General features: G+C 58.0%; 7 protein-coding genes across 7 annotated transcripts; 4 read left to right on the forward strand and 3 right to left on the reverse strand.

Annotated features, from left to right (window-relative positions):
- Window positions 1-700: 700 nt before the first annotated feature.
- ColSpa_04620 (pyruvate carboxylase) lies at window positions 701-3,063 on the forward strand (the record flags this gene model as incomplete). The annotated part of the gene is made up of 4 exons (XM_049270832.1): window positions 701-861; window positions 926-1,625; window positions 1,768-2,145; window positions 2,224-3,063. The coding sequence occupies 4 exons, from the start codon at window positions 701-703 to the stop codon at window positions 3,061-3,063; spliced, it is 2,079 nt and encodes a 692-aa protein (XP_049126789.1).
- A 2,165-nt stretch (window positions 3,064-5,228) lies between these two features.
- On the forward strand, window positions 5,229-6,903 carry ColSpa_04621 (FAD-dependent monooxygenase OpS4; the record flags this gene model as incomplete). Its single annotated transcript, XM_049270833.1, has 6 exons — window positions 5,229-5,717; window positions 5,765-6,045; window positions 6,099-6,242; window positions 6,293-6,402; window positions 6,475-6,696; window positions 6,761-6,903. The coding sequence occupies 6 exons, from the start codon at window positions 5,229-5,231 to the stop codon at window positions 6,901-6,903; spliced, it is 1,389 nt and encodes a 462-aa protein (XP_049126790.1).
- Window positions 6,904-7,707: 804 nt separating this feature from the next.
- On the forward strand, window positions 7,708-8,961 carry ColSpa_04622 (uncharacterized protein; the record flags this gene model as incomplete). The annotated part of the gene is made up of 1 exon (XM_049270834.1): window positions 7,708-8,961. The coding sequence occupies one exon, from the start codon at window positions 7,708-7,710 to the stop codon at window positions 8,959-8,961; it is 1,254 nt and encodes a 417-aa protein (XP_049126791.1).
- Window positions 8,962-10,652: 1,691 nt separating this feature from the next.
- On the reverse strand, window positions 10,653-11,717 carry ColSpa_04623 (nicotinamide mononucleotide adenylyltransferase; the record flags this gene model as incomplete). Its single annotated transcript, XM_049270835.1, has 1 exon — window positions 10,653-11,717. One exon carries the CDS (start codon window positions 11,715-11,717, stop codon window positions 10,653-10,655), a length of 1,065 nt encoding a protein of 354 aa, XP_049126792.1.
- A 246-nt stretch (window positions 11,718-11,963) lies between these two features.
- ColSpa_04624 (alpha-1,3/1,6-mannosyltransferase alg-2) lies at window positions 11,964-13,486 on the reverse strand (the record flags this gene model as incomplete). The annotated part of the gene is made up of 2 exons (XM_049270836.1): window positions 11,964-13,228; window positions 13,309-13,486. The coding sequence occupies 2 exons, from the start codon at window positions 13,484-13,486 to the stop codon at window positions 11,964-11,966; spliced, it is 1,443 nt and encodes a 480-aa protein (XP_049126793.1).
- An 861-nt stretch (window positions 13,487-14,347) lies between these two features.
- ColSpa_04625 (enoyl-CoA delta isomerase 1, peroxisomal) lies at window positions 14,348-15,178 on the forward strand (the record flags this gene model as incomplete). The annotated part of the gene is made up of 1 exon (XM_049270837.1): window positions 14,348-15,178. The coding sequence occupies one exon, from the start codon at window positions 14,348-14,350 to the stop codon at window positions 15,176-15,178; it is 831 nt and encodes a 276-aa protein (XP_049126794.1).
- A 238-nt stretch (window positions 15,179-15,416) lies between these two features.
- Window positions 15,417-18,623, reverse strand: ColSpa_04626 (TBC1 domain family member 14; the record flags this gene model as incomplete). Its single annotated transcript, XM_049270838.1, has 1 exon — window positions 15,417-18,623. One exon carries the CDS (start codon window positions 18,621-18,623, stop codon window positions 15,417-15,419), a length of 3,207 nt encoding a protein of 1,068 aa, XP_049126795.1.
- Between the last annotated feature and the right edge of the window lie 2,245 nt (window positions 18,624-20,868).

The raw sequence follows: 20,868 nt of genomic DNA on the forward strand, positions 1-20,868 counted from the left end.
GAGACGCAGTATGCAGAAGGGTTTTAAGGGCAACTGTAGTCGAGGATAGCTGCTCGCGGCAACCTGTTTGCTCCGGATATGCGCCGGCGCCAGTCTGCTGCTTCGCGGCAGCGGACGATCTGACCCTTTAACAAACATGTTTCGGCCGTTAAGGAGTAAGGAAGCAAAACTGAGATGCCCCAGGTATTTCCCATGTCGAGCGTGTCATTATTGTGAAAGTTGCAATCTACAGTGGCTCCCTACTGAGACGGTAAGTACAGCATCCCAATGAGGCTTCTCTCATCAATGATAATCACGACGCACCATTTCTTGAGCCGAACTTCCCTGGGCGTTCTCGGTCCCACTTGATTGTCTTGACAGGGTTATACGGGGCTAATAATGCCGTGCCGCTTGGTTGGCCATCGCCTAAAGAGGCAGAAGCCAGGTGGGGCATTGAGACACCTGGACAAGTTAGCATTCATCCCCGTCCCCGCCAGGTTGCTCCGTTGATTGCTCCGTCAATTGCTCCGCCGATTGCTCCGTCGACTCTTCCGTCGACTGCTTCGTCGATTGCCCCGTCTACTTCTCTGTCCACTGTCACCTCTTCTTGCTTGCGCCTGCTGGGAATTATTGTTCTTCGTTATATCGAAAGTCATTGGAAACATGACTGCCCTTTCTTCGCACTGAACTATTTCTTCTCGGCCAAGGAAGCCCGAAACCCATGGATCCTCGAGGTCCCTTCGGTCACACACCCGCCAGCGCGGAAACGTCTGGTCTGCACCCTCAGGGGCCCGACGATGCTGCCGCAGACTCGCCGTCGCCTCTGCGGGATCGCCGCCGGGAGAAGCCCATGCTGTCATGCATCTCCTGTAGGAGTCGCAAGTAAAGCACTCACCCGTCCTGTCATCCTCTGGCATCGGCTCCCAAACTGACGGAAAGCCGCCAGGGTGCGATGCGATCGCCAGTTGCCATGCAAAACCTGCACAAACAGAGGGATCGGCTCCTCCTGCACTTACAAAACGGCCGGCCCAGGCAAGACGAAAGTCAGCGTCGGTGACCGCATCCAGCAGCTCGAGGAGCGTGTGCGCTCTCTCCTGCGGCAGCAGCAGCAAGAGCAGCAGACGCCGCAAAGGCCGGCAGTAAGTCCGGATAGCCTTGTCAGAGACTCCTTGGGGCATTCCCTTCAAGCCTCGCCGGGGATGCCGCCGCAAAGCGTCCCCACGGCCTCGCTGGCGTCGGTTGACGAGGGCACACCCAGGCCGGCCATAAAGCACGCGTCCTTATCACACAGCCGGGATAGTGCTAATTCCCCCGCGCCGTCAGATCCCGGTAGCATGCGTTTGCACTCGCACGATGTCGGTGTCAACTACGTCGGGAGCGTCCACTGGGCCGCCGTGCTCGATAGCATCTCGGAGCTCAGGGACCACTACGAGGAGGAAGAGGAAGCCCGCATGCTTGCCACCAGCGACCATACGCACGACCGAAATCCTGGTCCTCGACTACTGTACCAACTGGTTCAGGCGACAAAAGACGATATTCTCAAGTCAATACCGGCCCGGCCCGTTGTGGACCGCATGGTCGCACGGTACTTCAACGCGCAAGGTGTTGTGCCAGAAATCCTTCACAGTGGTCATTTTCTCCGAGAGGTACGGTGCTAGTTGCTCTTTGGCGGTTCTGACTTGCCGCAGGCGTTGATGAACTCCCTCCTGATCCTACCCTCGCTTACTCCCGCTTTCTCTTATTCCCTGAAATGTCCTTGTGCGCTGACAGTTGGGGCCCCCTTTGTAGTACGAAAGGTTCTGGCAGAACCCAGCTGGAGTACCATTCATCTGGATTGGCCTCTTATTTAGCGTAATGTGCATCGCCACCTTGTACACGCAGTCGATCGGGGAGGCGGTAGATCTGGAATCTCTAGAACGCCTGAACTTATTCCGGGAACAGACTTTTCACTGCCTGATCCGAGGCCAGTACACTAGAGGCGGGGACTACGTCCTTGAAACCATGATCAACAATCTTGTTTGTGAGTCCTTCCTGTCCGAGGATACTGAGATCGGGCTCTGGCTTGTACAAGGCATCATCGTGCAGCTCGCCTTAAGTCAGGGTTACCACCGAGACCCTCAAAACTTCCAGAGCATTATCCCATTTGCCGGTGAGATGCGGCGGCGCGTATGGGCCGTCATCGTGCAAATGGACCTACGTTTATCAAGTCAGATGGCGCTGCCGCGACTCCTCAAACTGTAGCAGTATGACACGGAAGAGCCCCGCAACTTGCTGGACACAGACTTTGATGACTCTACCGTCGAGCTTCCCCCTTCGCGGCCCGAGACAGAGGTCACACCCGTGCTCTACAGCTTGGCAAAGAACAGGATAGACAAGATGATGGGGCTGGTCTATGACCTTGTCAATGACACTCTCGAGCGCCCGTACACAGAGATTCTGGACCTCGACCGGAAGCTGCAGGAGGTTGAGGCCACGCTGCCGACCATCTTCCGGTGGAAACCTCTGAGTGAATCCTTCATGGTGCCACCCCAGGTCGTCATGCACCGCGTGCTGCTCCAGCTCGCCATACAGAGACTCGTAATCTGGCTGCACCGTAGGTACCTCGCGCCCTCCTATTCCCAGCCGCACTACGAGTACTCGCGACGCGCCTGCGTCCAGGCTGCCATCAAGATCCTCGAGTTCCAGCAGATAGTGATGGAGGAGACACAGGCAGACGGATTATTGTATCCCGTACAGTGGGCGCGGTGGATGTCCACGTCATCGCGGCCGCGAGCAGTCTTCCTGTTGGGCGTCAGCATTCTCTGCTACTACGTACAACTGGCCAAGTCCCAGCCCGAAGTACCGCTCGACCAGGAGACAGGCACCAAGATCCTCAGTCTGCTGCGGAACACCTGTCCACTCTGGCTGCACTCGCCCACGGTGTCTAGGGAAGCCCGACGGGCGGATGAACATCTGGCCCTCGTACTAGGGCTACGGGAAGGTCAAACAACTGATGAGCCGGTCAATATCTCTACCACTGTCACGCCCCAGGACACCACTTCGTCACTCGACCAGTTTACTTGGGACGCATACGAAGGTAATTGACCAGACTAGATGATAGCTGAGAGGACTGGTCATCTCATTCCTTTCCTTCCCCTCCCCCTCTGTTGTTTCACTACCTAAGCCTTTGTTTCTTTTGTTCCATATCCCCTCTCAGCCGCAATACGCAAGTGGTCTGGACCAGGAACTGATGTTTACAGAGTGTATCGCCAATTTCCCAGCAACCACATCATTCGGTGCCGAATTCATGCGGCCCAGCGTGCCCGGGCCGTCTTCGACAACCAGTGTCTCTATTGCGGATTTGCTGATGATGCACAATGTAGAGCTGGGCGGCTAGGGAGTCGGTGAAACCTTTACGCCATGAATGATGCAATCTCAGCTGATTACAGTCTACTTATAAGCCGGAGGGAACATATAACGTAGGAAGGGACAAAGCACCTCCTATAAACACTGTGTAAAAACATACAACTATCTCGCTAAGCCATTCGAGTGATTCGACAACTTTATTATCGCAGATGAAATCTGTTAAGCCCCATATGCCACAGGCTGACCCCATCGATACTCAATTGGTTGACTAGAAATTGAGTCACCCCTAATTTGTTTCTCTGCCTTACTAACACAGCCTCTAGTGAGTGTAAAAGATACTGCTTGAAAGAGCAGTAGGGTGTAGTAGATCTTTTCGTGGTGGATTATTGGTAGGAGCAGCGAGTGCAGTGCAATGCATCGCACGCAATTAAGATAACTTAGTTAGATATACACACCCTTGAACCTGCCAGGTTAGGCCTGTCAGTTACCTAGCAATCATTGACGCCGTGTACCGATGATACATGGGTTTCGTTACCGCTGCGTACAAGCGCGCCGCCAGCAAGAAAAGAGGCTGTCGAGAAGTTACACATTATCTAGGCAGGGAGGCATACCATCTGGGAGAACCTCAGAGTCGACAACGCCGTCTGCTGTGAGTCCGACCAAGCACTAGCGGCGGGTCTGGTAGTCGACGGCTCAGGAGATAATAGCAAATGGGGAGGACGGTCATGATGACGACTGTGAATTGTGGATGTCAGCCACACGCTTTGTCGCTCTCCCTGAGCCTAGCGGCAATGTTCCGGGTTTACTGTAGCCGGACTTTCGGTTGAAGCACTGTGTTCCGAGGGTGCGATGTGCAATTTACAGCGCCTTTACCGACACGATGGTAAAGTAGACGAAGCAGGTAGCAAAGACTAAGAGACAGACCCTTTTTATCATCACAGCGATTGATAGGGACAGCAGGGCCTATCGTCTGGTTCAAGGAGCCAGTCTATGTGAAGCTTGGCAGCCAGCATCATCAGAGTTCATTGTGCGTATAACCGAGGGGGAACCTAATGGCTTTGAAAGCGAGGCAAAAGTCGCAGGATGCCAGGAACCCGACCATCTACAATCAGAGCCGGAAAAGGTCATCCTGCCACTCATTTCGAACAATGCCTTGTCCTCCCGCGTTTCGTTCTCCAAGCCAATTCAAAGACCTCGAAGTGCCGGTTGCTACGGCAAATTGTCTCACATCTTATCATAGGCCTAGCATCCCCTCTCTGCATCGGGACCCGGACTAGCACCGGACAAAGATCAATGCCCTTCTCCTACGCTGACCACCTGTCGCAGGTTTCCGCCTTCTCAAAGCGGAAGCCCGTAATTTAGATCCAGTTCACCATCTCTAGTGGTGCAAGAACCCGGCTCTAAACATGCACCCTGCCCCATCAACCGTGGGAGGTGGTTACTCATCTGCGAGATTCCTACCAACGCGGTCTTATCAACAGCTTGTTCAAGCGCCCAGCCTGCATACATGAGCTGACGTGCTGTATCAATACCCCATTAGTAACGTAACTCGAACCCCACCTAACAAGCCATAAACCAAAGTCCCGTACCGATTGCTTGTTTGTTGGCGTGTCGCCTTGGCTCTACGCCCTAGATCGTCTTGACTTATTCCCGATGTTGGCTGCACTGGCATTTCCGCCTTGCAAACCCTTGGGCCTGGCGTTGCCCGAGTGGTTCTTTTCGGCCCGAAACGACGAGAGACGAGCCATATGTCAGCTATCGTCTAAGATGAACCGGTTGTTCAGCACGTTGTCTCAGGCCTTCGTTGCGCCGCTAGCTAGTGTCCGCGCAACACTCTTCCCATGAAATCTCTGCTCGACGCCCAAAGTTCCCCGTTGCATGTCCCTGCCTGATTGCTTCGTCCCATGGCTCCCCTCAAGATCCTCATTGCCGGAGGCGGCATCGCAGGCCTCTCCGCTGCCGTAGGTCTGCGCCGGGCTGGCCACGAGGTCCACGTCTACGAGCGGTCCGCCCTCAACAACGAGATCGGCGCCGCGATCCACGTGTGTCCCAACGCCGCCCGGGCTCTGCTTGCGTGGGGCCTCGACCCCGTCAAGGCCAAGTTCGTCCTCGTCAAGTGCAGCTTCCGCGCCAAGGGGGATACGCTCGAGAAGTTCCACGTCGGTACGGAAGACTACATTGAGGAGAGGTATGGCGCGCCGTGGTACTTTGCGCATCGAGTTGATTTGCATGAGGAGTTGAAGAGGTTGGCGACAGAGCCCAGTGAGAGGCATGCTAACGGCCATGGTGAATCAAACGGCACGGCGGCAAACGGTGTCAATGGACACGCAAGGTCAAGTAATGGATTAGGGCAGCCTGTTGCTGTGCATTTGCGGAGCGAGGTCGTGGCATATGTTAGTAAAGACTGCCCTTGGAAGATCCAAAAAGGCTGACCTGTCAGGATTCTACAGCAGCCTCAATAACACTCGCGTCTGGCGAGGTCGTGACTGGTGATGTAGTGGTCGCTGCCGACGGTGTTCACACCATTGGTGTCAAGTCCATTCTCGGTCAATCCAACCCGGCGGTACCTCAGGGGCACTACAACTTCTGCTTCCGGTTTCTCATCCCGGCTGCCGCGGTCGAGGCAGATCCAGTGACGAGGTTCTGGAATGAGGGTGACGATGGCCGGATCAAGTTCTTGGTCGGCGACATGAAGCGGCTTGTTTCGTATCCTTGCAGGAAGTGAGCATGCTTCAAGAAAACCACCGCAAACGTATTGTCACTGACTCGAACAGCAATGAAATCCACAACTTTGTCGCCATTTTCCATAACGACGACCTCGAGTCGACCAAGAAGGAAGACTGGCATGCCTCCGTCAGCAAGGATAAGCTACTTGAGAGGTACTCCGACTTCCACCCAAGCGTGCTTGCCATTCTCGAGTAAGTGCACCATTCGTTGCTCACGGGGCCGGAGACTGAACCCCTCACAGCAAGGCAACCGAGGTGAAGCAATGGGCGCTGCTCTACAGAGCCCCAATTCCTGCCTGGACGAAAGGAAAGATGGCGTTGGCAGGTGATGCCGCGCACCCCATGCTACCTCGTGAGTCCAACTCATCTCATGATTTCATAGGATAATGGCAGGCGGGCACGACAAGACTGACCAACCCGACAGACCAGGGCCAAGGCGGCGCCCAAGGCATCGAAGACGGCGTGGCACTCGGCATCGCGCTTGCCGGCGCAGAAATTAAAGATGTCGAAAGCCGCCTGCGTGTATATGAAGATATCCGGAGGAACCGGGCCAGTGTGATGCAGATCTTCAGCAACGCCGGCCAAGAGGAGCCGGAGCTCATACAGGAAGAGGCGGCCAAGTATATCCCCGTGGACAAGGTCCCAAGTAAGTCAACATTGCCAACGTGATACGATGGAACGATGAAGGTATTGACCGTGTTGTGTTGCAGAAAACCCAGAAGACTTCTTTGCGTACAACTTTGGCTACGACATCATCCGCGATAGCGTTCAGCATGTGCAGAAGCTGGACCCGGCTTTCAGCCTGCCGCCGTCGTTTTTCCGGAAGGAGCCGGTCAGAGGCGTATACCCGTGATATCGCATTGAGGGACGATTGGCGCAGCGGGTTGCGGCATCGACGTCGCCAGGGGTGTTTTACGGTATGGCCATTTGCCAGTGTGTATCCGTTTAATCAATTCACTATAATTTGTTGAAGCCGAGGTTCATGACGAGAGGCATGCAATAACTTGGTTGTTCTGGAAAGGTTCCAGAAATTTTCCAGAAATCCTCGGGCCCGTGATGACGCACCTCTCTTCCCCCTAGAGCTAACGGGCCGTCCCAGCTCTGACACGAAGAGGAAGACGGCACCGCAGCTGCTTTGACTTTTGGTTTGAGGCGTTTTATAAGGTCCGAAACTGCCGAAGCATGCCCTCTTTCTCATTCACCTCATTCAACTCGAAGCAGAGATCACCGCCGGTAAGTCTGTCCACGAACACATTGAGAGAGAGAGCACGAGAGAGTTGCCGATCGCCAAGGGGGCCGACGCGCATCACGTCTTGGAAGCCGGCTCGACCATCCGGATGCGGCTCCACCGAACCTGAGCTCCCCCCGCCAATCGCTTCCAGGGTCGGGCTCAGCTGCAGCTGCACCCACGCCTGCTCACACCTCCCATTCCACAGCTAGAGAGACACGAATCTTTCCGTTGCTGACTTACCAGTCTCTCCTCCTTCGTTTTAAGCTCACACAAAACGGGTAGCCCACGAGTGAGTGTGACCTGAAACCTTTCCCGCTCGTCTCTCTGGAATTTGATTGTCCGGCAGTCTCATCACACATTCTTTGCCTTCACTCATTGTCTCATTCACCTCCCATTGAGCAAAAAACTCCGGACAACCTCGAAAAAATGGCCAGGTCCTCCTACTCTGACGAGCACCTCGCCTCCCAGAGGGACTCGGCCTATCTCGCCGCCCGCGAGCCCTATGGCTACCCAAGCTCGTCCGCGCGAGAGTCGAGATGGGACGTCGCTGAATATTCTCTCAGACCGACCGCCAGGGCCCAGGACGCCCCCTCATCGTCGAGAGCTCGCTCACGATCCCGCTCCCGCTCCGCCAGACCGCCCAAATCCCGCGACATGCACCGCAAGAAGCGGCACAGCGGCGGCGGCGCGTCGTCGTCCTCCTCCTCTACGGATCCCGTGGCCGTCGTCCCGAACAACGCCAATAACGCCTTCTCGCCCGCCGCCATGATCAGCAACCTCCAAAACGCATTCCACGCCTTCCAATCCATGCCCCAGCTCTCCTCGTCGTCGTTCGAGCTGGGCCCCCTGCCGGACACCCCCGTGACCAATCTCATCAACCCAAAGAACCTCACCCCGCCGGCCTCCCAGGCCGTTCTCCACGACCGCCTCGCCACGAACCTGCCCCGCCACAGCAACGTCTATCTCATCCTCCTGGTCGGCACCCTCCTGGCGACGCACTGGCTCGTGCTCGCCGCGCTCTTCGGCGTCGTCAAGGTCGGCTTCTTTATCCAGTCGTACAACGGCCGCGACCTCGCCCGGGACCTCGGCGTGAGGAAGTACGCCTCGTCGCAGAGCATTGTGTCCGGATTCGCCGCCGCCTCCGCCATTGTCGGGCTGTGGGCCTTTTCCTCGCTGTTCAGCGTCGTCTTCACCCTCGTCAAGGTCGCAGGCCTCGTCCTCGCGCACGCCGCGTGCTTTGAGGTGTCGGCAGCGGAGCACAAGGTGCCCGGCTCAGCGCCTGCAACTGGTGCTGCTGCTACTGCTGCGCCAGCGCCCTCGCCCGTTCCAGCACAGGGGTTCTTGAGGCCGCACGGGGCCTGGGGACAGCTCTCGCGGGACGCAGCGAATGCTGTCGCGCAGTTCAGGTCCGTGAGCGAGGGACAGCTCCGGTCGGCGAGCGAATCCAACCTCAGCTCACCGCACCCCGGTGCGGACGTGAATGGGTGGTACGCCGGTGAGGGGTACACGGGTCCGCCGGGGCCAGAGACGTACGCCGAGATGCCGCGGACGCCGCGCACATACGAGGCGTACGCTCCCGCGCCCAGCCCGCGGCGGGAGGAGCACGATGGCGGCGACTTGGCGTATGGGTACTACGAGTCCGGTCGGCCGCAGAGCTACGCTTCGGGTAGATCGTACTGAGCAGTAGGATGAAATAGCAAGGCCATGGCATCAAAAGCAGTCAATCAGACAGGAGGTTCATCAAACAAGCTAGGATTGGCTAGACGTAAATAGAATGTCCCCATCGTCGCAAGCATTCCATGTCCAGACTCTGAGCGACTGCAAGAGTGTTCCCGGCAGGGCAATGACGAGGGTTCTATCGACAGCGCAAGGCAAGCCAATCGTGGTGCAACTTCGAAATTGAACTGGGTTACGAGACACGCTTAATTGCGCCGATCAGGTTATTTAAATGACATCACATACAATTGCTGGGCGATAAAATGTTAGCCACGGTTGTGGACCTCGACCTCCATGGTGTAGTGGGAAGCCGCGGTGAGTAATGGGCTAAAGAACATCAATCTTCCTTGAACCAAAATAGAGAAAGACCATGGGAGAGCATTGGTGTATCTCGGAGTGTAGTCAAGGTGAAGTAAATCACTGTTTTTGTTGAAAAGAAAATCCCCGTCTTCCTCACGTCCAGAGCAAGCTCCAGCTCGCAACGAAAAAAAGAAAAAAAAAGTTCAGAGCCTGTCAGACGTCCATCAACACCCACCCCATCCACGCGCCACGAAGGCAAGACCGCGAAAGGGGACGAGATCATCAAACGCCCTCTATACAGCTGCGCCGCAAGGGCACAACCGTCCTGCTTGCGCAGGATTCGAGGGCAACCAGAGTTTCTTCACTCTAGGGTGTCGAGGATATCAATCATCAACCAGGGTGGGATCTGTGGCTCCTTTAGGGAACCAAGAGAGGGTCGAATACTATAGAAATGATTCTCTGAAGTATTGTCGACATGAAGAAAAAAGAAGAAGAGAAAATCCTAAGAGACGCGGTCGGAAGGGAGGTTTATATAGAGATTTGACGGGCGGTGGAGTGGGTCCTGGGTGGGGGACGAATCAGTAGCCCCGACAGCCAATGGGGTTGAGCATGGTGAAAAATGAGGCGGCTGGTACGTACCCCTGGCGAGGACTGCAAAACTCTGCATCGTGAAATGGAGGAAAGAGCGGGTTGGAACGGAGGGAGATGCCTTGGGAGAGATGAGGGATTCAGGCATCTTTTTGGGAGAAAACTTCTCTTCTTCATCTACAGATTTTGCCCCCGGGACTGGGTCAGGTTGTGATGTTGACGGCCGTTAGGAAGTGAAGGGCGTGAGTGGACGGCTCGGACACGGCACAAATCGATCACAATGCGGACCAACACTGTCTGATTCCATGGGCGTTGATGGCGGTGATGTTGAGATTCAAGAACCCCACCACATAGCCGGATTTACCACACTTTGCGTCAAGGCACGGTGCCAGGCGTGGTCATCGATATGCGGTCTTGTCACGGGCCTGATCACGAAGCCCGTCTCCATACTAGTGATGAACGTCCTCTAGTCCCAGTACTCATGCAAACTGATGTCCGCTGGATCGCCTATGAACATCTTGGCCCGAGGACCAGTTGCAGCTTTCACCAGGTACCATTTTCTCCCTCGTGAGCCAAACCGAGTCAGCCACAAGTCGATCACATCGACCGAGACGACAGCATCAACTGAGTGGTATGCTATAGCCACTACCAAGAGCTTTGCTCTCTATATATCGTGTCTCAAGGATGATGTAAAGTAGACGCTTAATTATCGTGAGCCCAGGCGTTCTCCATCAACAAATACCCAAAAGCCAGCTCCAACATCACCGTCACTCGCGATACAATCCCTCGCCCAACACCCATTCCTTGACCCTCCCTCCGACCAACCGTCCCAACCCCTCCTCATCCGCTCTCTTCGCGGCCTCTCTGACCCTTGTACTACTAACAGCCTCCCCCATTCCCCGGACCATCTCGACCCTCTCCGCCCACGCCCCTCGCCCGCCGACCTCTTCCAGCCCGCCATCCCGCAACTTCTCAAGATACGCAACTTGCTCCCCCTCGTTGCCCCATTCGTCGTCTGTCCGCATCGTGATCCGCAGCTTGGATCTCTCAAGGAACGGGTCCAGGGCCCGCCGAATCGGCGCCACGGCTTCCGCTTCTCCCCTGCCGTCGCCCGCTGTAGTTGACGGTGACGGTGCGGCAGCGTTGTAGTATTTTGGGTTGAAGATACGGATCAGCGTGTCATACCCCGCGAGATAGACCTGCTCCGGGCCCTCCCCGTCTACAGCATAGAACCCCTCGTCCGAGATAGCCTGGCTCTTGTCGTGGAAGTACGGCATCGTCGTCAGCCCCAGATCGACGTCAATGTCCTCCTCGCCCCCTTCCACCGCCTCGCGCTCTCGCTTCCCACTCTCCTTCCCCTGAGACGACGGGGCCGGCCCCCTCAGCTCATCGAGCAGATCCTGAGCAAAGGCGTGCATCATCCCGAGCCGTACGGGAAACGCTGCGGGCGTGGGCTTCTTATCGGCATTGTTGACCGCGAGAAGCAACAGCAACCTCACAGCCGACCTCTCCTGTGGCTGTCCCCCCTGCAGGTCCCGAATCGCGGAGACGGCCATTTGCAGGTGCGCCAGCGTGGGCGGGTTGAATGACGAGTCCAGCACCACGAGGCTCCTCACCCGCCGCGGCGGCTGTTCCTCCCTCGGCGGCCGCGGCACCGGCGCCGCTGCGATGTCGTCATGGCCCGCCGCGGCTGCCGGGCTCCGTCGGGACAGGGTGCAGACGACGCGGAACACATCCTTGGACGACTGGAACGCCGTCAGGCCGCGGGAGAAGAAGTCGACGAGGGCGGCGCGGCTGGGCATGGCCGGTTCCGGTGCTGTGTCGTATGGCATGGTGCATTGGTGAAATGAGATGGGTTGATGTGAGGTGAGACAACCTACCGGGCGCGCTGCGGTCACTTTACCCCGCTACGTGGGGGTCAATTGGGGACACTTGGGCGATGTGGGGATTTCACTGCTTCATCCTGGGGTATTCCATACATTGCCAGAAATGCAAGTCTATCAAATCCTCGACGGCCCTGGTATCGTACATATTTTGCTTCTGCGAAATCTGATTTTATAGTGGAACGTCGGACGTTCCTACTCGGAGTAGGCCTTCTTCGCCCGCGCGTTGGCAAACATCTGCGACGTGACCAGGCCCAGCGTGAAGAACATGCCAATGCCCACAAAGTTGAGCACGGCGTTCATCAGGGGCGGCACCCTCTGCGCCGCCGCCATGTCGTCCTGTATTCTCTCGATCCGCTCCGCCATCTTCTCCTGCCCGAACCCGACGCGCACGCGCTGCTGCCCGTCCCTGCCCATCTTCTCCAGCTCCGCCCGGCTCATGCCGTTGAGCACCTTGTCCATGACCGCCGTCCACTGCTCGACCTGGTCCGGCTCGCGCAGCCAGCCCGTGACGCCGTCCATGACCGTCTCCGTGGGCCCGCCCGTGTTCGCCGCCAGCACAGGGACGCCGGCGAGCATGGCCTCGAGGGGCACGATGCCGAAGTGCTCGTTGGAGGGCGTGTAGACCAAAAGCTTGGCCGACCGCAGGAGCGAGTCCTTGAGGCTCGAGGGGATGGACAGCAGGAACAGCACCGGGATGTGCGCCGGCGCCGACAGCGCGGTGATGATGTTCTTGGCGGTAAAGGTCTCGAGGCCGTAGGACGCCGCCAGCTTCTCGAGCTCCTTGTGGTACTGGCAGTTCTCGATGCTGCGGAGGTCGTAGCCGCCCGCAATCACCAGCCGCACGCCCTTCCTCTTGTCCGCGGGGAGCGCAGCAAAGGCCTTTACGGCGAGCGCGACGTCCTTCTTCCTCTCGAAGCGGTTGATGCTGAGGATGATGTTCTTATCCGTCCAGATGGCCTCCTCTTCCTCCTTGTCCTTGCCCTCGCCAATCATCTTGGTGGTGTCGCTCTTCTTCGGCGTGACGTCGACGCAGGGGTAGACGACCTTGAAGTTCTTGCGCTTCGCCAGCTTCGGCCAGGCCTTGGTCGCGACGCCCTTTGTGAAGCCCGAGTTGACGGCGATCTCCTCGGCGAAGCCCATGCTCCACTCCTCGATCCAGTCGAACGGCACGCGGTAGAGGCGCTTCCACCACTTCTCGCGGCCGAGGGCGAGGTACATGTCGGGGAAGTGGCAGTAGAAGAGGATGGGCGCCTTGGGGACGAGGTACTGCAGCAGCGGCAGGCCCGCGCTGAGCTGGTCGACGAAGAAGGTGTCGGGTTCTAGGGACTGTAGCTCGCGGGTGGCATAGATTTGAACGATGAGGAGGAGCTGGCGCAGGATGGCGCAGAGGATGGTCAGGCGGCCGAAGATGGAGGCGGGGACAATCCAGTTGCCGCGGACGCGGACGTCGAGGGTTCCTGGAGGGCAGTTGTCAGCCAAAAATTGTTGGTTTGCGATTTCCCAATCGTGGGAGAGGCCTGGTGTATCCCGGACGTACCATCGCGAGCTTCCTCGAAGCAGTGGCTCCTGTCGCAGTGGCTGGTGAAAATGACGACCTTGTGGCCGCGGTTCTGCAGACCGACCGCGGCGTCGACGACGAGACGCTCAGCGCCGCCGATGCCGAGGTCTGGGTGGAAGAAGACGACGGTCCTCTGGTCCTCGTCTTTTTCCGCCATGTTTGGAAGTGGGATGTGGTGTGGCGAATTGGAGAGGTTGTTGTGAAGAGACCAACCGTCCTTTGTCTGCCTCTTTTCCCAAGAGGACAGAAATGCGACTTGAGACGAGATGACACTGGACCTGACACTGGACCCAGCGGGACGCGAATTGGGTTGCACTCTTGGGGTAGCTGTGTGGTTGGCGGGCGCTGATTGGATGCGGTAAAGTGGGATGCAGTCTTACATAAGGGAGTCCCTGTGCAGGGGTATAGGTATCGCCTGGGTCCGGGAGGGGGTAACACCCAGCTAAGGTAAGCGGCAGCTTGACGGATCTGGGGTACAGCAGAAACGCGCCGGCTTGGCGTCACTTTGGGGTCGTTTGTCCCTACTGTTCACATGTGAAAGCCCATCGGGCCTGGTGTTCTTGTGAGCCAAAGGCTAATTCACTCTCCCGCCGGTGCCGACTGAGGTAGGCTCGAATGACAGGCTACCTGATTGGAGCATTAGCGCCAGTGCATGGGAGCACGACAGTTTAGACGTTGGGGTGCCAGCTGAACTGCCGCCGCACGTCGTGTTTTCTCATCCTCTCGCCCTCTTTGCCGAGCCGAGGTCAGAACCGCTTACCTCACTTCCAGGGACCTCCGTCCGCTGATCCCTTCAACTTCTCGCCTCTGTGATATCAAACCCCGTCCACTTCCGTACTCAATCCAACCTGCACGTTTGAAGACCACTGGAACTCTGAGATATTGGGGATCATCTACGGGCTGCCATCTACCCCATCCGCAATTGTCCCCGTCTTCTCCCATCTCGAAACACCACCTCCCAAGGCCGTCTCATCTCACCAACCGCATCTCACTCATCGCAGCCGCCATCATCACCACCATGGCCTCCCAAACCCCCCTCTTCACAGTCCCCATCGCGCCCCTCGGCGACCACGTCGGCGGCTCCATCGTCTGCACCAGCCCGGCGCCCCTCGTCTACCTCCTGAGCTGGTCCTCGCCCCCCGACAACCGCCTCACGACGCCCTTCTGCCGCGCCCTCCTCGCCGCCCTCGACATTGTCGAGTTCGCTCACCCCAACGGCGTCCTCGTCACCACCTCGGCCATCCCCAAGTTCTACTCCAACGGCCTCGACCTCGACCACGCCTTCTCCACCCCCGGCTTCTGGCCCGACACCCTCTACAAGCTCTTCCACCGCTTCCTCACATACCCCATGCCCACCGTCGCCCTGATCCCGGGCCACGCCTTCGCCGGCGGCTTCATGACGGCCATGCACCACGACTACCGCGTCATGAACCCGCAAAAGGGCTTCCTCTGCATGAACGAGCTCGAGTTCGGCGCCCCGCTGAAACCCCCAATGTCCGCCATCTTCCGCATAAAGTGCGCCTCCCCGCGCATCTACCAGGAGATCGTCCTCGAGGCCAAGCGCTTCCCCGGCCCCGCCGCCCTCGAGGCCGGGCTCGTCGACGCCCTCGGCGGCCTCGACGAGGCGCTGAAGCTCATCGCCGACCGCAAGCTGACCGAGAGGGGCAAGTCGGGCGTCTACGCCGTGCTCAAGGCCGAGATGTGGAAGGAGAGCGCCTACGTCCTGGGCAAGGAGAACTACGAGACCACGGAGAAGATTTGGAACGATCGCGAGGAGCGCGAGGCGCAGCGCGTCGCGGCGGGCAAGAGGTTTGCCGCCGAGTGGAAGGCCGGCAAGGCCAAGTTGTAAACGCAATTTACGATGTGACGATTTTACGCAATGACACACGGGTTCACTTCACATGATCCAAAGAAATGTAAGATTGCAAGGCTTCATCGCTAAAATAAAAAAAAGACTGTGTATTGTATGATTTTTTAAAAAAAAAAGAGACGCTATTCTTGTGTGCCTTCCCAATCGGACATAGGGGGTATCATGGACGTCCATTCAAACACCTGAAATGCATCATCTCGCTCCCTTGCCAAGTCTTTCACGTCTGCCCCTCCTGTTCCATCGGCATCGGGTCGCGGACATCCAGACCCGGCGTCGCTGCCTCGCTCTCGTCGTGTCCATTATCGTGCCCGTTGCCGTTGCCGTTACCATTAGCCTTGATGACCTTTTTCGCCGCGTTCATCTCCTCCCTCTGCCTCGCGACATCCCTCTCCGCCTGGATCGCCTTGTCCCGACGCGCCTCGACGTCCTCGCGCTTGACCTCCTTCCTCAGGCCGTCCGACGCCTTGATCATGTTGTCGATGCTGATGGCGTGATTGGTCATCTGGCGGTTGATGTACGTGTACACGCTCGCGGGCGTGTCGCATTGCAGGAGCTGCGTCTCGTTGAGCTTGAGCAACGCGAGCGCCACCTGGAATAGGAATGTGCTGCCATCGTTCATGCAGAGCACCACGTCCCAGACGCGGAAGAGCGCCTCGGCGCAGAGGCAGTCGGTGAAGACACTGAGGAACCACTGGAACGTGAGCGCCTCCAGCTCGATACTGAGGTCATCCAGATGCTGGGACAGCTTCGGGAGCACGTCCGCCACGTACTGGCGCAGCACCTGCTGGTCTGCGCGTGATGCGAGGAGACTGTGGTCGTAGTAGCCCGACGGCAAGATGTTCTCGATGATGCTGGTCAGAATCCAGAAGGCGTCCTCCGCCGATGGCATGATTAACAGCAGGTTGGCCGCGATGAGATTCATGCCCTGGCAGTAGCCGACCTCCGGGTTTCGACGCGCATAGGCTTTGAGGACCTCCTTCAGCTTCGACACGCCCGGTCCTTTTCGGAAAAAGATGTTGTCCGTCAGGGTGCGGTTGATGTCCATCTCGATCTGGGACACCGCAAGCGGGTCGTCGTCCTTGTCGGATCGAGCGATAATGTCCTGATAGTATCCGGGGACGCGGAGGGTGGTTGCACCTGAGCACTCTGACCAGACCTTCGCACGCAGGTTGACTGGAATTCCGCCCAGAACCAGGTTCCTAAGCTCAGTCCTCTTCGCGCGTCCGACTTTGCCTTTGATTCCGAGGCCGGTGATGCCAATCAGCTCGCCGTCGGCAAGAGCAGCCTCGGGCAGATTCATGGCCGGGCGCTCGTAACGGGCCTCGGCAAGGGCGGCGGCGGCTGCCGCTGCGGCTTCGCCATCTCGCTTCCTCTCGGCTCTCACCTTGCGCAGGAACTCATTCCAGCGAGCAGCCTTTTCTCTCTGCAGGGAGTCGTGCAACTCGCCCATGTGCTGGAGAAGCAGCTTCACGGGCTCCGTATCGTCCCTGACTACTGTTCCAGCAGCCGCGTCTGTCTCAACAGGTGGGGTCGCCTCGCTGTCGATGACCGATGTTGTCGTGCTCGCGATAGGAACGAAGCCCCGCTCGTCAGCGGTGATGAGTCCAGGCGACTTCATCCCCAGCTCGCCCCCCTCAAGCACTTCCAGGGACGGCGCGCTGAGGGCGGGGGTGTGAGACAAGAGCTCGGTCGGGAATGTTGCTAGCTTAAGGTAATCTTGCCACTTCTTGGCCTTGCCTTCGCCTACGCGTTCCTCAGTCGATGACGGACTGTCCGGTCGTTCCTCGCCACTCATGGGGCTCGGGGCCTCCTCTTCCTCGATCATTGGTGAGGCCAGATCCGACCGGCCGTTGGAGAGCATCTCGGCGCGGCTGCCCTGCTTGAAGTGACGAGCCATCTGCGCGGCTTCACGCTGCCTCTTCTTCCTACGTTGGTCGTAAATGAAGCCGAAGCGGTCGGTGAGATATTCGCTGCCAATGTAGTTGTTGTAAATGTGCGTCAAGGTCGGGGGTTGAGTCTCGGGCGGCAGAATCGCATCCATCTCAACAGGACCGTAGCTCTCCTGGCGGTTAGACACGGGGTTCGTCGGGCTGTTCACCATTGTGTCCCATCTCTCCTGCGGCTGAGTCCTAGCAGCGGTCGCGGCCGGAGCAGCATTGGCATTTGTCGCTGTCCTGCGCATGGCCATGAGGGCCTTTGGGCCGCCCTGTGTCGAGACTGCTCTGCTTGACTGAGTGGTCTTGGCACTGGAGGTTGAGGACGCTCGCGCGGTCGACTGCGGCTGGGTAGCGCTATTAGACCTTCCGCGGTTGGGGCCGCCATCGCGCGTATTGATAGCGCCTCCGGCCACCAATCTCATCAGACTGGCTGCGACCGAAGTGGATGGTTTGCGCGAACCAGGTGGGCCAGACTGGATGCTAGACGCTCGGCTCGGTGTTCTCGGCGGCAAGCTTTCGGCCGGTACGGCATCGCTGAGTGGGCTGAAGAGGTCGTCCTGAAGGGCGGGTCGCCTGTCGGCGCTCGACTGTGTCCTGATGACCGTGGCCGGCCTCACGTCGTCGCCGTTGACGCTGCTGGGCACGCTACCCTTCCTGCTCGTTCCTCCCCACAAGTAATCCTTCCAGCCTCTCGACGTCCCCCTGCCGTCAGGGTTTGAGGCCATGGACAGGTTGTTGGCGCGGATCGTCGCATCGTTGACCTCGGTTTGGCCAAAGACGTTGTAAATGACGGTGTCCTGCATGGCATCGCTCATGAGGTCGGACAAGCCACTCTCGTTTCGACGGTTGCCTGGGCGGGTCGTCTTAACCTCGCTTTCGATGGCCCTCAGCCTAGTCTCGAGGTCGAGGTTGGAGAGCCCGCATTCTAGTATGATCTTGCGCAGGGCCCTCTCTCTTTCGTCGGCCTTCCTCCGCAACTGGGCAATCTGGGCATCGCGCTGTGCCAGGTCGGTCGCAACCTGTCTGACCAGTGCGACGGCGCCGTGTCTGGCAATCAGGCGCCCGATATGCTCGTCATCCGCATGGTGCAGGGCACCGGGTATCTTGTGCGTCGAGATGGGTGAGTCCTCAAACAGGGCATCGCGGGCCGCCTGCTCGGCAGAGGAGCCACCGGTCAGGCCGCCTAGCAGGGAGATGGGGCCGGGCCTGGTATCGGAGATCTTGCGAACCGTCGCCGGCGGCTCAGGTTCCGGGGTCGAAGGCGGGGGGAATCCGTGTTCGGCCCTGGGCGAGTCGGGCGGAATGGAGGGGAAGCTCGTCAGGGACTTGTCCTCGGAGGCGGCGATGGAGCTTGCGGAGCTTGATGGCTGGGAATGCAGCTTTGATCGTTTGGCCCGTACGGTGGAAGAGCGGGCGCTCCTCATGGACGTTGCGCTATGCTGCGAGACGGTGCGCTCGAGGGGGAGTGAAGGCGGCTCGGAGTCCATCGTTGGCGGGCGATGATGTCGCCAAACGTCATGGTTTCCGGCAAACGCAGCAGGGGGGGGTTGTTGCTGCAGGTTGCTGCAGGTTGCGCTGCTATGTGTGTGTGTTTGTGGTCGTGTGTCCGAGTCCAGTTCAGACGGTGCGGCGAAGGTTCACAGCGTCGCAAGTCCGCCGGAAGTGATGCTATACAGCGTAAAGGGGTGAAGTGTGTAGAAAAGTGAACCAGGGCGCGGGCTAGCAAAAGGCGGAGAGGAAAGCGAAGAATGACCGTAATGTCGAGGTCAGAATTGGGACGTGTAGACCAAAGTGTGTGGGCGGCACGATATCATTATGCAATCTAATCCCAGAGCAGCATCAGACGTGACCAGGGGGCGGGCTGCGGAGGGGGGGGGAGGGACTCAGTCTCGAAGTCTCTCGTACCTAGCAATGTCTGGGGTGCTTTTTCGGCGTGCTGTGCAGCGCCTTGTGCCGGGTTGCTCTGGCAAGCGTGGGTACCTTCGGTGGTGGATAAGGGGACTTTACCCGCAGCTTCCACCAAGATTCCATAGCCTCAGGTACGAGTACATCACCCGGCGCCAATTGCCACCAATTTCGCCCCCTTAGCGCAGCGGCGGTACGTACCGCCGAGTGACATGCGTCGCCGATTACCTCAGGCCTCTCAGCTGCAGCCCAGTTCGACGATTCTCTCCCAGGGGGGTGGAGGAGGACCCTCATCCATCATCCATCAGTGCCTTACCGTGCACATCACTGGGACCTGACGATGTTCAAGCACAAGGTATACCTCGGTAGTACAGACAGGCATCCATTTGCCAGTCACCCACCAGCCTTGAGAGTCTAGAGTTGCTGTGGCAAGCCGCTTGCACATCAATGTCAACATGACCACGTCAACAAAGAGGAGGAGGGTCTGGAGCCCACATGGCAAGTTGACAACAAAAAAGCTTCGGCCAGGGCCCAGGGGACATCCAGTTTCATCAACCCAGGCAGAAGTCATCGCGTTTGCATTCGCATAACAAAAGGGTACACACAAGCCATGCACTTCCATGCCACCCGGTCCCCTCCCTACGCTCTCGTGGCATCTTCGAGCCCAAGACGCCAGCTAGCCAAAGTTGGCCCTGCCCATATGTACCTGTACCCTTGCCATGCCTCCTCGTCTCCAAGGGAGTTCCCTACTCATTTCTTCAACCCTCTCGTCCAATTCCCACCACGATGCCCCAGAGAAAGACCACAGAATTGCCCGTTTCGCCTCTTCCAAACTTCTAATAATACATGGGACAGCACCAATATCGAGCCCTACACACACCAGAAAAGATTTCAAAGCTCACTAGATTCCGCCGCGTTCCCTGTCTTGGCTGCCTCCAACTCCCCCAGACACGCATGCAATCTCCTCCCTTCCTCAGCGCGCTTCCCGCGACGGACGCCTCACGCGATCTGTCTGCCGTGGTCTGTTGCCCGTTGTCTCCTTCGTCCCAACTCTAACTCTGAATCCCACGCACCACGAGATTTCTCGTCTCATCCAAGGAATGGATGGCAAGGGGGCGGAAAAGAAAAACCGCAGGGTCCTATGGATGATCTACTTTCGCGTGTGGATTGCTGATGCACGTCGGGCGCGCACCCGCCCATTTTTTTGTGCAATTCACAGTGCCATTGGGCTCCGAACGCCGTCTAGCCGGAACGCGCATATGCAGCACAACCTAGGCAGTGGCCGCCCTCGAGATTACCTCAGGGGGGCTTTCTTATTTCGACCACCCCGCGATGACATATCCTCTCCAAACTCGTCGTTGCTCAAGCCGGCCTTGGGAACATTTGCGGTCCCAAACCCGCACAAGTCACCTTGGTCGTAGCCCGTTCGTCCAGGTTTTCGTTGGGAGACAATCTCCCCTTGAAACCAAAAGAATTTTCCGGGACATGAGGCGACTCAGGACACCCAGAATCGTGTGACGCCCTGACCATCGCCGACCTAACATTGGAACACGAGACCATCGGCTCGTCATTCTCCTGAATTTATTGCACTAGACCCGGACGAGACACTCCACCCAAATTGGGACAAGATCCTACCGGAGGCATCGGCTCGGCAGTGAAGAAGCGGAGTGGGTCCTCAACACCCGAGCACTCGGATCGCGGCCGGTGCATGGCCTTGCCTCGGCGTCGGCATCGGCAACTTCATGTTGGACTGAGACCAAATAGCATATACAGAGTCTGTATTCTCTGGCATGTTGCTGAACCAATGCTCTCTACTGTCTGTACTCG

Source organism: Colletotrichum spaethianum (genome assembly GCF_022836535.1).
Source record: "Colletotrichum spaethianum MAFF 239500 DNA, contig10, whole genome shotgun sequence".
Taxonomy (NCBI): domain Eukaryota; kingdom Fungi; phylum Ascomycota; class Sordariomycetes; order Glomerellales; family Glomerellaceae; genus Colletotrichum; species Colletotrichum spaethianum.